We start from the raw sequence: 15,783 nt of genomic DNA on the forward strand, positions 1-15,783 counted from the left end.
CGGGGAAACTCCCGCCAGGGGCGGCAGCCTCGGGCCCGCCCGCTGCCGGCACCTCCCCCGTCCCCGCCGGCCGGGCCGAGCCCGCCCCGCGGCACCTGCGCGGAGGCGGTGCGGGGTAACGCGGGGGCAGCGCCGCGCCCCGCCCCGGGCCCGCCTCCGCCGCCCCGGCCCGGCCCGGCCCCAGCCCCGGCTCCGCCCGGCCGAGCCGCAGCCCGGCGGCCGCACCGAGCCATGGCGAGCGCGGCGCTCCCCGCGCAGCCCCAGGAACCGGAGGCCCCGCAGGAGCGAGGCGCGGCGGCGCCCGGGGAGACGAAGCCGGCGGAGGTGTCAGGCGGGGCCGGGGCGGCGGCGGTGCTGGGAGAGACCGGGCTGGCCGTGGGCTGCTGCATCGCGGCGGCGCTCAGCTGGGAGCGGCCCCTCCGCAGCCTGGGCGGCTTCGTCTGCGCCAACCTTCTCTTCTGGTGAGCCAGCCGGGCCGGGGTGGGCTCCGGGGCCGGGGTCGGGACCGTCCCCCAGGATGGGAAAGCCCCCGCCCGGCCCGGCCCGGCCCGGCCCGCCCCGCCCGCAGCGGGCGTCTCCTCCCCACGCCCCATGCCCCGCGCTCCCCTCGCCCCCGGGCGGAGCGTTTGCCCCCTGCCCTCCCCTGCCGGCCGCCCCAGCCGGGAGCTGTCCCGCGCCCGCTGAAGAAAGGTCCTGCTCTTCGCTCCACCTGCGCCACGGCATTCCCTGCCCCGGCATTCCCTGCCCCCAGCCGGCGCTCCGCGTCTGGGCACGGCCCTCGCGCTGAGCGCATCTGCTTGGTCGGGTTCTTTCACCCTCGGGTTCTGCCCCCATATCCCACAGCATGATGCCTGATGATGATGATGATGAGGAGGAGTCTCAGATGGGAGCTGAGCAGGGCGGCTGCAGGACACCCCGCCGAGGACTCGCATTTGTCACAGCCGAGAGGAGCCGCGGGCCGGCATTTCTGTGCAGAGTTTTGAAACCTGCTGAAATCAGGTCCCGAGCCCATCGGTTGTGCTGTGCTGATGCCCCGGTCCAGTACTTTAGAGTTCACTTTGGGTATATGTGCTTTTCCAAATTGGTGGCCTACTTAGTGGAGTCTTTGTGAAGTGGGCACAGCCGGAATGTTACTGCAGTGCACCAGTTCTCTTTTTGGAATAAGCTTTTTGTAGTCGAGGCAGTTTAGTTGAATAAGCCCCAGAGATTAACACAGGGTTGTGTTCATTGTTGTGTTTGTCATGTCTCTTTTGTTAATTTCTGTAGGAAAAAAAGTTGTCTGTGTGAAACTTCTTCAGGGCTTTCCCGTGATCTTAGGTTTTGCCAATGCCTATGTTTTTTTTGCTTTCTGATCTAAAATGTTGTTGTATGCCTGCTTGATCATGTAGAGCAATTTATAAATTAGTGCACTGTCTAATAATACTGCAGAGGCTCTTACGACTGAATAGTGTTTCCTTTCCCGTGGCTAGAACTGCTTCCTTTCCTCTTAAGCAAATAAGAAGTAAACAAGCAGTGCAGTAGATTAATAGCACTCCTCTTGATTCTCTATAACCCTAACAGTGTGATGTTTTCACATTAGATCCAAGTCATAGAAAGAAGACTTTCTGCACCTTTGTGCTGCATAAGAAAATCTCAGCAAATATTCTCAAAATAATTTTATCCTCTTTGATTCCAGAAGCAGATTGTGTGTGATGTCTAATTTATGTTAGCTTTTATTATCCATCTTGCTCTTAGGTATCCATGGTAAATCCTTTCATTGAGGAAGTGACATGGTTTTGCTCTCATTTTCTGCATACTTCAGAGGTCACCTGTTCTTTCAGCCATTTGGAAAAGTCATAATGCTTTATATTTATTTTCAGTGTGGCTCTGATTAAATTTTCAGGGACGACATCTAGCAGAATACATTTCCATGTCTCAAGGAATAGTAGCTGCTGGGCAACCCATTGGCTATTTTTTTTCCAGATTTGACCTAAGCAAGGTATAAAATGCCTGCATTATTCAATGCCTGTAAGAAGTCTCCTTTGGTAGTCTTACTGGCAACTTGGTGACCAGTATTTGAAGTTATTTTATCAAAATTCATAGCTTACTCTACTTTGTTCCTTTCAGGCTTAGTTGGAACAGCAAAAGTCAGGGCACGGATTGCTCATTTTAATTTGGTGGTGTTGTACCTCAGAAGGAAGCTTGCTATCCTAGTGCCAGGGAGTTTTGAGAGGTGTGGACAAACAAGGAAATGTTTAGAAGCAGGAATGATGACCAGTAAACTTCTGTGGTTTGAGAACATAAGGAAAGATCTCGGTAACAAACTTATGAAATCTGACACTTTGAAAATTAAACAGTCATTTAAATCTAAGGTCACATCTCCCTGCTTTGGTATTGGGATCGTCAGTGTTTGCAGCACAGTGTGTTTGCTGCTTCTCCTTTTCTTGTTTGAGATCCAGCTGGTCAGCCTGGTTTGTGATGACTCAGACACAACTGCTTCAGGACTGGGAGCAAGTGTCCACCCCTGCTGCCTGTTCAGTCTCTCCCAAGCTTTGTGCTGGCTGCAGAAACTCAGTGCTGGTGCCAGAAGTTCACTCCAGGTGTTCTGAGTATTAGGCTGTTGACTGATAACTTTCAGTCTTGGGTTTAATCTCATCCAAATATTAACTTTCAGTCCTAGATTTCTAAGCTAGAAGTCTATCCTAATTATTATTCTCTGCATGTATGGAATAGAGGGGATAGTGGCAGCTTTTTGTTCTCCCAATCTGTAATTTTAATTTCTACAAGGTCAGAGGAGTGAGTTTATTTTCAGTAATTCTGTACTGTTCCATGTGTTTTGTAGTTTGCAGATATCTATTTCAAATACATGTTTTCTATCTGCAGATAAATATTTTAAACCAAAGTACATTAATGTTTGCAAGGTCATCCCTATATACACTAGTTGCATCTGTTCACCAATTGCCCAATTTCCTGATTTCCCTAGGATTTTGTGTGAAGGGAGGCAGCAGAAAAACTGATGTAATAGATCTTTTCTCTTTTCCTGTCTTGTGGAATGAATTTATTGCATTACCCTATTTGGTATGCTCTTCACCAGCCCAAATCCACTTTTTTTTTTTTTTTTTTGAGAATTTTAATATACCTTCTGACCTTGGAAGGTATATTTGCATGTTACTGCAGGTCTCTTTTTACAATGTTACATGATGTTATTGTACTGACTCCCCCAAGTAACTGACCAACTGTGTAAAATACAAATATCAGTCCTTGACTGACAGGTCTGCATGCCTAATTTTCCATTAAAAATAATCTTTTGTCACCATCCAGACCCATGCTTTTTGTTTGTTTGTTTGGTCTCAGATGTAGTGAATATTTCCATTGTCTGAGAGAAACAATTAAGAGAGAAAACAGTATTGCTTATATCTGAATTGTCTGTGTACGTTGCATCAGATAAAGATTGTGTATTTCTAGACAGAAAATCTAATTGCTCTTTAAATGTTAGTAACAAAACACACATTCAGAGTTTAGTAGCTTGGTATGTTTTGTTTTTAAGTATCCAGTTTGTTTTAGGAGTTGTTATTGAAGTGTTTGTTTTGTTTTAAAGTATCCAGTTCACTTTAAGATTTGTTCTTAAAGTGCTTCTTACTTGAAATCTCTGCTTGGCAATGATAAAGTATACCATGAAGAGATCTCAAAGTACTTTTCATTCATTAATTCTTTCAATGTAAGAAAGCAGTACTATACTAAGCATTTCTTTCATGTATTTGCACACAACTTGTAATGCTACCACTGCTATACCTCACTTGTCTATAAATCAGGATTTCTGCCCATTTGGAGAGCAGTGTGCATGCACGATGTATGCTTGCATTTTTATTCTTTGTTACAGGAAGAAAGACATGCAGCAGCCCTGTTTTATTTGTGGACTTAGGTTTTTTTTCACTGTCAGTGCTGACTGTGGCTATCACTGGAAATGTAGTCTAGGGGACCTACTCAAACATTCTTGGTGATAAAATGTCAAATTAAGTGAGAATTGGAATAAAATAAATCTTTGAAATCAAAGCATAAAGAAAATGCATGAAAATAGACTGAGTTGGCGTAAGGCAGGATATTGATATTCTGAGGACAGTCTTAGTATGCTGGTCTTCAGGTCACTTAATTAAATTTGTAATATCTTCCAAGTCAGGAGAACACATACAGATTTTTCCTTATAGCACCCAGATGCTAAATGTGGTTTTGAATGTGGGAAATTTTGGTCTTTGGCTGTCTTTGTTACAGGAAATCTTAGAGCTACATTCAGAGTTTCTTGGGATTACTTTCCCAAAATCCAAAGTGTCAGGATAGCACACAAGTGAACACTCCTGCCTTAAATTCTAATAAGAGTTTATGTCTCTGGTGACTCAAGTAGGAATAGTAGAGTAGGTTAAGTATTGACATTATTATTTTGTAATGATAATACCTTCATTATCAGAAAATAGAAAAAAAATTCTGGCACAGGCAGTTTTGAAATTCACTGTGCATTCACATGAATGGGTTTCTTATATGGTTGCTAGTTTGTTTCTTCTAGTCTGATAGTCCTTGTTTAATTTGCTGCCTTTTGCTAAGTCTTTGTAACTTACTGGTATTGGAATTTAATTTATTCCACCTAGCTATAGTACAGCAAGTTGCTGATATTTCTTTACGCTAAACAAATGTTTGTGGTTTGGTTTTTTTTGGTTTTTTTTTTTTTTTTGCTTCCTAGAAGGTGGTTTTCCAAAATACTCTTCCTCAAATAAAGCTAAAATTCTAGCTTCAGCATAAGTTGGGATATAATTGTAGGGTCTACTTCTTTTTACCCAGGCTTATTTTTAGGCTTATATTCATTTTTCCAGTAAAAATTATGAAAACTTTTGAAGGCTTTGGAGGTAGAAAAGTGGAAAAGAAAGTGAAATTCATTTGATTTAGTTAACAAAAATGATTAAAAGCCATTAACAGCTTTTTAGTGACAGTTTTCATATTTTTGGCTGAGGGATTAGTTTACAGGAATGAAAATTGACATTGTTTAAGAGCCAGACAGTGTTACATAAAAACCTGGACAGCTGACAGCATTTTTCAACCAATAAGATGAAATCAGGATCAGTCAGAAAAGAAATTAAGTGGGATAATTGAGGAAAAGCAAGCATTACTGAAAAATTTAGGATCAAATCTAGGATGAAAACATTATGGAAGATGGAAATCCAGAGCAAAGGAGAGCAGAAATTAATTGCAGCATGGCTTGTGTTTATTCTGTCTTGCTGAAATGTACGTATGCTCCGTCTAAAACAGATGTTTCAAGAGAGAAATTATAATTTCTTCATGTATTGCTTCAAAATAATGAGACCTTTCAAATAGTAAGTAGAATTTTGAGAACAATGGAAGTTTTAGGGGGATATGCTCTGCTCCATGGTAGATGTTACAGGGCTAATGAGAGCATTAAAGAAAAGGAGATTTAGGGCAGCACAGTAGAGGTGCTACTGCTCAAACTGCTGCTACTGTATGAGAAAATGGGATTAAGATTTCTTCTGTACTTTGCCAGAGCACAGGTTAATTAAGGTCATCTGGGCATTTGTCTGAAAAAACAAAGGAAGCAAGGTTATTTGATGTTATGTGTTTAAATCAAAATGATTTTAACTTCCATGGAAATATCATCCCCTCTTTTCACTGATGTAGCAGTAGAATTTGATGTCATGGTAGACTCAGAAGGTATGTAGTTCAGGTCATTTAAACTTTGTCCTTCTCAAATGCTTTTTATGTGCCTGTCTTAATGCAACAGGTTGCAGTAAATCTGATCCAAAAGCACAAATATTGAAACTTGATTCTAACTGCTGCATTCCTCAAGAGGTTTCCTTGCAAACAGTGTGAGATAATTTTGCAATGTGAAATTATTAACTTAATCCTATTTCCCAGACCACCAATATGCTTCCAAATGTACCACTTTATAAGCACATTTATCTTTGGTGATTAAATGCAAAGCACTGAAACAATTTTTCGAGTGTTTTTTTCTTAGGGACTTCTACTATTTTCTGTTTTATTTAGACTTATTTTTAAAGCTAAGAGGTGGTTTTGTGAGTTGTGGTAGAGAAAACAACACAATTTGAATTCCCTACCTGTGTGTTAAGTTAGCATTGTCCAGCTGTCTTTGCTTTTGCCCTGAAACCTGTGCACAGACCTTCCAGAGAACTACCCTTTCTACAGATTGCTGTCAAAGTAACAGTAATTCAAATTTCTGGGAGTCTCTTTCTTAGAACAAGAGGTTTATTTATTGATCAAAATACTGATTTTAGAATTCAAGTAAGTTCTGGAAAGTTTTCTAAAGGAAAACAGATTTGGTCTGTGCTTTCTGGCTGAATAAATACGATCCTAATCTTTCCAGTGAAACCTGACAAATAAGCTCTTTGAATAAAAGTTGATGGCTGGGTTTTCTTTGTCTTAACAAAGAAAGAATTTTAAAAAGTTTTAGAATAACAAGCATGCCTTTTCTGCTTGAGTTTTTTTTTTTTTAATTGTTTATTTTTATGTACCCAGTGTTAGAATTTTTAGATTTCTGGGTGCTATCCAATGGAACACTCTTTGCTAGCTGGCACACAGGTTACAAATCAACTGCTTTTCCGTGCTTCATTTTACTCTGTTTCAAAAGTCTCAAGTACCTAATTTTATCTCTTATTTACAGAAAAACTTGAAGTGAAAAATGGTGCTTCTTTCTAATTTATGTCTTTATGGAAGGTTTTTCTCCACTAAATTAGACATGATCTAAAATATTTTTGATGTACATATTTTTAAGAAGCATTCTATTACAACATTTCACAGGTTTTCAGCTAAACAGATATAAAGCTTTCTAAGTTCAAAATGCCAGGCACCCAGAGTGCTAGTGTGTATATTTTAAATTTTAATTAACATTAGATGTGGAGTAAATGCTTTTGAAATTAATTTATTCAACAAATTGTGCTTTTTGGAAGGGTAGGGAGGTTTTTTGACTGAGTTTAAGCCTTTGTTCTTTCTAAAATTTTTGACAGAACATATACAGATGTGTTTTTTTACATGTAATTCCCTCTCTTCAATATGGAATCTGCTGTACCAGTTTTTGAGTATTTTTCAGACATGCAAGCTAAATATCATATAATAATATTGTAGCGAATTCTATTTTATAAAGAGATTCTACCAAAAAAATGTGCATAACTTACTCTGACTTAAGTGAAAATCTACACTTTTTGTGTAGGAATCGGGAAGGGATTTTTGCATTATAATTCTTGAACAGTTACCTAAATTCTTTGGCTCAGACCAGGTGTCTTGGTTTCAGCTGGGAGGGAATTATTTTTCTTCCTGATACAGTGTTGCAGTGCTGTGTTTTGGATTCAGTATGAGAACAAAGTTGATAACAAACTGATGTTTCAGTTGTTGCTGATCAGTGTTTACCCTAAGTCAAGGACTTTCCAGTTTTCCATGCTCTGCCAGCAAGCAAGTGCACAAGAAGGCAGGAAGGAGCACAGCCAGGACAGCTGACCTGAGCTGGCCAAAGGGATATTCCAAACCACAGTGTGTCGTGCCCAGTACACAGCCTGGGAGGAGCTGGCCAGGAGTTGCCTGTCACAGATCAGGTTGGGCTGAGCACTGGTCAGCAGGTAATGAGCAGTGGTACCATGCATCACTGGTCTTTATTCCTCTCTCTTTTTGTTGCATCACATTTCATTTATTATTATTGTTACTCCTATTAACTTTATTTCAATTATTAAAGTGTTCTTAAGGCTTTTACTTCTCTCCATTCTCCTTCCCATCTCACCAGGGCAGGAGAAAAGTGAGCAACCTTAATTGTCAGCTAGTGCTATACCACAACACTAAGATGTACTAAAGGAACAATGGGAAAAATACTGGATTATTGAGTTCTGATTTCTAATGTTTTGAATACTCGAGGCTTGGATTTCTGTATATGTAGATAAAGCATTTTGATATTTACAGAGGCTTAGTATGAAAATCATTTATATAGAAGAGCAATTCACATAAAAGTTGTAAATTTAATAGACATAAAAAGCAGGTTTTGCAAACGTGCTTTGAGATGGCTTTTCAGTTAGGAGAATTTAAGCATTAAATTACCTGTAAATGAAATAATGTTGAACATATATTTTTACTTCTTGATTCACAGGAGGGCAAACAAAATTATTGACCCTCTGATCAGTAATGGCACAAGCTTTCTGATACTACCTTTACCATGTATTTCAAAATTTTGTTCAGGCAATGTACTTCATGCTGTAATTAGAAGAAAACAAGCCCTCTTCCCCTTCCCTAGAACTCTTGCTTGAGAGAGTCATCAGAATTTACTGCACTCACATCGGTGTCGATTGCTCCAGCAGTAAGTGTGGAAGAATGGTCTACATTCAGCTCCAAGCAGGACACAGTTACCACCAGGACACAGTTGCTATCACATCTTTTCCTTACCCAAATGCCTTCACTGTAGATGTTAGTCTGAAACAGCATTAGGTGGTCCTCTGTAAGAGCAAAGTACACGTAGGTTTGAAATTAGCAGTTCAGTATTCTCAAAGTGCACTAGAAATATTTCCTCTCCACAGAGGAGGGCCATTCTCTGTGTGGTTCATGTTGTAGGCCATGTTTGCTCATCAGTGTCTGATTGGAAGACCAGTTCTATGGAAAGCTTGAGCTGAAAGGTGTCAGGAGATTTTCACCTGAACATTTTATGAGGAAACAGTTATATATCAACCTGCTCTCTTTAGAACTCCATGGAATTACTCTGAAGAGTCTGGCCTCTGGTTTTAAGATGTAAATATGAGTTTGTGGAACATAGAACTGAAGTCCACAAGTCACTCATGCAGCCAATATATGTGTCATAAAAGCTGATGGTGAAGCAAAGCTCCATGCTCACATCTGTGTTATTGACAGCTTTCATTTATTTATGTAATTATCTCTGGATTTCATCTAGGGGTAGATGGCTATTAAAAATGTACCTGCTAAGGCTTTCCGGAAATAACTAGCACTGGCTGCTGATAGTCTAAATAATTTAATTTTTTATTAAATATTTTCTTATGGTTTGTGTTTACAAAGTGCAACTCGTTCATAGCTGTAGAATGTGTTGTAAAAAATCCAAATCCTTAACAACTGAAATGAAAGAATCAAATTGGTTAACATTTATTTAACAATTTGGTACGTCTGCACCTTCCCTGTATCTCATGATACAATTAAAAATAGCTCTTGTCCTGCCCTGTAAGTTTTATTATGTTTACTAACTGCAATATTGTATGATATTGTAAACCATCAAAATTTCTTAGCTGGCTCATGACACTTGAATAACTTTGTACAATCCAGTTTGTGCAGGTTATTGTCCTAGGTGCTCTGGGACAATTCTGGTGCACTGTGAGATACCTGCCTTTTGGTACAACAAATTGACAGTATTGACAAATGACCATCCATACTTTAAAGAACTGAAGAAAAGACAAGAAGGTACCTTAGGCTACTTTTCAATCTTTAGGTCCACCAACATGCAGTTGAATAATTTCCACTTTTAATTGTGGAAGTTGTCAGGTTTTGATTCTTACTCGTGCAGTTTAGAATAATTTCCAAGCTGTAATTTAGCCAGGCCCAGAAACAGAAACTGTTGTGGTTTTAAGTTCTAAGGTCAGCATCTTACCAAAAAATATTTGCCAACCACTTCTAACAGCCTACAATAGTCACAGAATGAAAATACCATTCAGGTTGGTAGGGGCTTCATGAGGCTTCTCTAGTATGGCTTGCAGCTCAAAATAAGATCAGTACTTAATTCAGATGAGATTGCTCAGGGTTTTGTCTCAACAGCCATCAAGGTTGGAAATTCCACATATTACTCGAGACATAACCAAGTTTTTACTTCTGCATCACTTGTAGAAGAAATTAAACAGTTTGAACTTCAGTCTGTTTTGTTTATTGCTTAAAAAAGAGAATGTGTTTAGTAAGCTTTTCTTACATAGCATTCATACAATACAGAAGGAGTGCAGTGTATGAGGATTTCATTCTGGAGCCTTTCATTTTTGTCAAATATGTGTGTGTTAGAAATGCTTAAGAGTACAATCTGTTTTTTTTTTTTTTAAAGAAGGGGCAAAAATGCCCTAACTTTTAATAATAAGCCAAAGTACCACAGAAACTATTAGTCTGGTTGCTATGCATCACATTGATAATTCCTAGAAGAATTCTGAATCCTGACAGTGGTAGTAGCATAATAAGTGTTTTTTAGATCCCTGCATGTTGAACTAACTGTTTGCTAAGCTTATGTTTGATAGATATATGCCAAAAGAGTGCAAGGGGACTTTATCAGCTTTCCACTAGGAAGGGCTTCAAGGATACAGATCTCTGACATATGGCTCACAAATAGTTTTTCTAATCTGTATTGCTCTGGCACCTGAGGGCTGACACAAGCTGGCTGAGTGAATTCACAAGGGATAGTCTTTCTTGCAAACATCACAGTCTAGATAAAGAGCTAGTAATGTTAAGACATGAGAAGTTCAGTCAGAACGATTCAAAGCTCTCCAAAGAAGTTAAAAGTCCTTGTTTGGTGACTACATTAGCTGCTTCAACTGGATTACAATTTTTTTCCTCAAACATTGGAGCTGGGACACTGCAGTACTGAGAAGGTGGAATGACATGACTTGGCAGCATCTCAGGATGCTACCTTGTTAATCCTTGTTTGCTAATCCTAGTCCTCATTAGTGCAATTGTTTTTAACAGCAGGTGACAGCTGTGATTGCAGTGAAACTAACAGTGTGGTTTAGTTGTGAGCATAAAGTAGGTCAAACATGTTCTGTGCATTTTTTGAAAGGCACACTAAGCCTTTCACATCTTAGAAAGCATCTGATCTTACCTTGAAAAGCTAGTAAGACGTGTGTGTATGTACACACATGCACACACTTGTATATAAATTCTGGTATTGATGCATGTATTTGAGACCATCAAAGAGTGGCCAGTGGTAATTGCTAAGTCAGGGCATTCTGTGTGATTCTATAAACATCATGCAGAAGCACTGTGAAGACTCTATAGAATAGACATGATATTAAGCTCAAACAGTTTGAAGGTCTGCATTTTTTATAAACTTCTGCTGTCTAGAAGTTGGACAAAAAATTCTTCATTTGATTTTTTTTTTATACAGCATCACATCTCTCCCCCAGCACATTATCAGTAAATTAAGTAAGTAGGTTAAAAAAAATCTTCCATGCAGTGGAACTTAACATTTAAACACAATCAAAGATTTTTAATACTGAATAATATTACCAAGAAAAAGAGTAGGTATGATGCAAAGCTGTTACAAGTTTCAATTTCTTGAGCTATGATTGGGCTGTTTTGATAGAGGTTGCCCTGTAATAATTTTTCTCAACACTTTTCTGTTGGTTTTCTTGAGCTGGCTGAATTATACAAAGGGGCTGATTTTATACATTTATTTTATAGAATAATCTTATAATTCAAATTCTCTACAGATATAAAACCCCTTTATATTTGGATAAAATCTTTGGTGTGAGCTTATGTGTTTGTATTGGAATTCATATACTGGTCTGCTCAGGGTGATTGGTATTATGAGTTTGTATTAAATCTGAGAATTAGTGGCATGGACATTTTTTTTAAGGGGGATTTTCTTTTTGAGGTTTTCAAGGAATACTGGAGCAGTTTGCTACTACAGCAGTGTGTCCTGAGCTTGTTAGAAATACTGTGAAGACAATTTTCTTTCTTTGAGGTGTGCTCAAAGGGTACCTCTTGGCTTCCTGCAGTGGCTATGTTTGCTACTATTTTCACTCCCCTTCCCCCTCTTTCTTGCAGAAAAGCTCTGCAGCAGAAACTGGGTAGAAGCTGGGTAGCCAGCTGCCCTGTTTTCAAATCTGAGAGGTTTCTTGAAAACATCCCGGTTTTGTATTATTTTGTTTCTGTTGGTATTCTCATTTGATCCAGTGCCTTAGACAGTGGCTTCTTACTGGTTTCTTACTCAGCTTTTTAAAGTTAATTGCTTTTACTTTGTAAAATTAACTTGTTCACTGTTTCTGTTCAGATCACTGATTTAAAGTGCTCAAAACCAGCTATTAAAATACTTTAGCTTTTTTAATTTATTTAGTTGAGTTTTAACTCTTTTTACGTCACATCCTTTTTTTGTGAGTTAAGATATTTGCCTGTAAAACAGATAGAAGAGCTTATCTCCAAACACACCTGGATAACAAAGTCAGCAATGCATGAGATTGTAATTCATACTTTCTGAGTCTAGGTCTGTTTGACTTGACGAGACACGTTCTAAAAAAATTGTGTAATTAAAAACAAAATTCATGAAAGGTTGTTATGAAGACAAGTTTTAGTGTTATTCTGTTATAGAGATTTACCTCATCTTTGTGCTTGAAAGAATGATTTGTATAAAAATCTTGCCTAAGCATAGGTTCTGTAGGAAGCAACATAAAATTTTTTACCTTTTTTTGGTGCATTGGGCCAAGACAATTAGTTTTAATGAAACCACAGTTAATTTAAAAGTGTTACTTTCTATGCAATAATTAAAATATTCTGTTTTCTTTATTTTCTCTGAGTGTAAATAAAAGTATGGACAAAAATCTACTACAAACTCAGTGTTTAATCTTTGTATCTTTAAATGCAATGCTTAGAGCTCTCAGTATTTGCTTCTCATGGGAAGGTTATGGGGAGAAACTGAACTCAATTATTGTAATCTGAGTCTATTTCTTCTTATTTATTTTCTGTATTAGTAGCAGCTCTTAGTTTTTTCATGCTTCCAATGAGTTTTGAAGTATTCAACATTTATTTCTTCTTGATATTCTAGGTTTGTTGCATTGACCCCTTGGAGAGTGTATCATCTGACTTCCCTTATAATACTTGGAGTGTTAATTCTTCAGATAATGAAGGATTTGGTGTTCTCAAAGATAAAAGGTAGGGGTACTGATAGAGTTCTGTGCTTAAACACCTGTACTTTGAAGCATGCTAATTCATTACTAAAGCCAGGTTAATATTATGATTACTGTAAAAGTACCAGTTACTTTTAGACGGTGATAGTAGATCTGTGATAGTCTATTGCCATTTTCAATCAAGTTTTGCTGTATTTGATAGGGAGGGCACTAGGAGATTTGTTTTAGCACTTAGGTTAGGAGTGGACAGTCATTCTTGTTTCTTAACTGCTAGGTCTTAAAATGCATTCTTTTCTAAAATACAGAGTTTTCCTAGACATTCATACTTCTTCCAACATTAATCATGTAATTTTTGGAATTTTGGACGTCCAATATATATCAGTGAAATTTTTAAATAGATAGAGAAATTACCCATCTTAGCACAGTTGGAATAAGAAGTGAACAGTATTTTCTTTTTACTTTGTATAGCATTTAATTTCCAGAGTGTATAAAGTCTTGTGTGAATACAACCAGTTTTGAAAGGGATTTTGAGTTTGTTGGCTGGTCTGGTGGTTTGGAATTTTTTTTTCATTTCCTGTCCTGTACTTCATTACCATCTTGAAAATTCTTTGACAAAATGCTCATTATAAGTTTTCTGGTTTCATTGCCGTGAAGATTGGTTTTTTTCAAGATTCTTATTTTGCCTTTTATTTATTGTTAAATGCCATGCAAAGTGTTTGAAAAGATCTGAACATAGAACAAAAGCAGGAACTAGATGTCAGAGAAGCAAGTTTTTCGTCTGTGATGTACTTACACGTAATTTCTGACTGCCAAAGCCAGTTGTTCCCTGCTTAGTTACAGCAGGTATTTGCTACCTTTTCTGAAGGATGATTTACTGTCATTCCCTTTTCTGGGAGTCTTGGTTACCATTCTGTTTCCTGCTTGAGTATTACAAGCCCAGAGGCCAACTTTAAAAGCTAAGAAGAATTTGTTATTTTAAGCTCTGTGCTGTATAAATCACCACAAATATTGAATACCTTGCTAGCTGGAGGGCAATGATTTAGGTAAATTCACTCGTACCTGTAAATAATATTTTTGTAGTGAACAAATTCAGGATGTACCAATCTCATGTTTGTGTGATTATTTAACCATTCATTTATGAGATGAGGCTAGGAAGACCTCTATTTCCTAGCTTAAACAATAATTATTTACTGTAGTAAACTAATTTATTTTACTATTGTCTTTGATGCTATTGTAGACAGAGTTCAAGGAAAATCAACCCCTCTAAGTAATACTGTAGGAGTCTTTTGGTAATGAATATAAATCAATGAAGTGCCACTCCAAGAAGCAGAAAAAATTCTTCCCAGTAAATCACGTCCATGTAACTGCTTCACGCTTCCAGCCAGCCACTAGATGGCAAGACTATTACAGGTTCATGAGTATTGTGGAGTGGTTGTCAGTGTGTAGAAGTAGAGAGTATGTTCATGTTCAAGTTATGTTATCATCTTCATTGCATCCTTCCATGTGGAAATGTAGCCATAGAAGATCCTGACTTTTTCCATTAATGATTTTTACTGTATGTTAAGTTTACAGAAAGCAATTCAAGAACTGTTACTGTAAGATGATACAGCTTTCCTGTTTGACTGATACAGAGAATTCCTTAGTCATTTTGTCCCAATTCTGAATATGTTCTATGAATAAATAATAAAATTCTTTCTGATTTAGTGCACTGTGTTTCATCTAGCATTCTTACAATTACAGGTGCACAGCTTTGGAGGACCATCACTGGCAAGTAGGTATTTTATTTTTAATGCATGGTTATTTATTACTTTATTTTTTATAGCTGGCCTGGAATTTTTTTTAAGTCTGTTTTCTTCTAATAAATTGCTGAATTATTTTGATCTTAAAATATTTTCTAAGTTTATTAGTGTTTGTTCATGATTTTTAATAATTTTTTTTCTTCTGATTTGAGTTATATTAAAGTATATAGTAACATATCAGAATACTTCTAGAAATGCTTTTTGTTACACTGGGATTATCATGCTTTGTGTTTTCTGAGAATTAGTGCTTTCTTTATAATGCAGAATAATACTGTGTTGGTCAAGGAGGTAACTTTTACAACTTATAGAACTATTAGAATTTATACCAGTGCTGCTGACTAGAAGTAGGTGAGATGGCTGGGATTTCTTTCTAAGTCAACATAAGTAATTGATCATTATAAATGCGAATAAATATAATTTGATATCCATATTATTAGAAATTAATAATTTTGAAGCCTGTTGACTTGCCTGTCTTAGAAAATGTTTATGTCATATTACTGTAGAGTAATTTAGTTAATTTGTTGGCAGTTGTCCTGGTTCCAGCCAAAACAGAGTTCATTTTTGCAATAGCCAAAAGGGGTGTGGCCAGGACTCAAAGGACTTTTTATTCTCTAGCACCTCTCATTTTCCAGGGGTGGGGGAAGGAGTCTCTTCCAGGTCCCACAGTGTGGCAGCACGGTCAGGTGTGGTCAGGAGTTTACACATGGCTTGTGAATCATTCACCTCCCACATACACTGATATTGTCACTGTTACTGTTTATTGTTCTTTCTCATTGCTGTTTCCCATAAATTGTTCTTATTTCAACCCACGATCTTTACCTTTTTTGTTTCCTGTTCTCCTGTCCAGCCCTTCCAGGGGAAGGGGTGGTGGAGTAGTGAGTGAGCAGTGTGTGGTTTGGAGTGTTTCAGTGGGAACACTGAACTGGGGAGCACTATTCCTTAAGCACAACTGCAGTATAATCAATGTCTAAACGATTTGCAGACAATCCGTTTTCAGAACAAAAGGTTGCATATTTAAGGCATTATTCTTCTGAACAGACCACCAGGATTTATTATATATCGGACATAATTTGAAAGCATATCCATTACTACACTATTGTTTTATAGCCTGACACTGAAGAAACAGTAATGCAGAG

The 15,783-nt window shown here is 38.2% G+C and overlaps 1 protein-coding gene across 1 annotated transcript in view; it reads left to right on the forward strand.

Annotated features, from left to right (window-relative positions):
* Positions 1–231: 231 nt before the first annotated feature.
* RETREG1 (reticulophagy regulator 1) overlaps positions 232–15,783 on the forward strand; it is a 63,314-nt gene continuing 47,762 nt past the window's right edge. Inside the window, exons 1-3 of the mRNA XM_050970664.1 lie at positions 232–461; positions 12,767–12,873; positions 14,589–14,619. Of these exons, the coding sequence (XP_050826621.1) occupies positions 232–461; positions 12,767–12,873; positions 14,589–14,619 (368 nt within the window). The remainder of the gene's footprint in view (positions 462–12,766; positions 12,874–14,588; positions 14,620–15,783) is intronic.

The sequence above is a fragment of the Serinus canaria genome, chromosome 2 (genome assembly GCF_022539315.1).
Source record: "Serinus canaria isolate serCan28SL12 chromosome 2, serCan2020, whole genome shotgun sequence".
In the NCBI taxonomy this organism is placed as follows: domain Eukaryota; kingdom Metazoa; phylum Chordata; class Aves; order Passeriformes; family Fringillidae; genus Serinus; species Serinus canaria.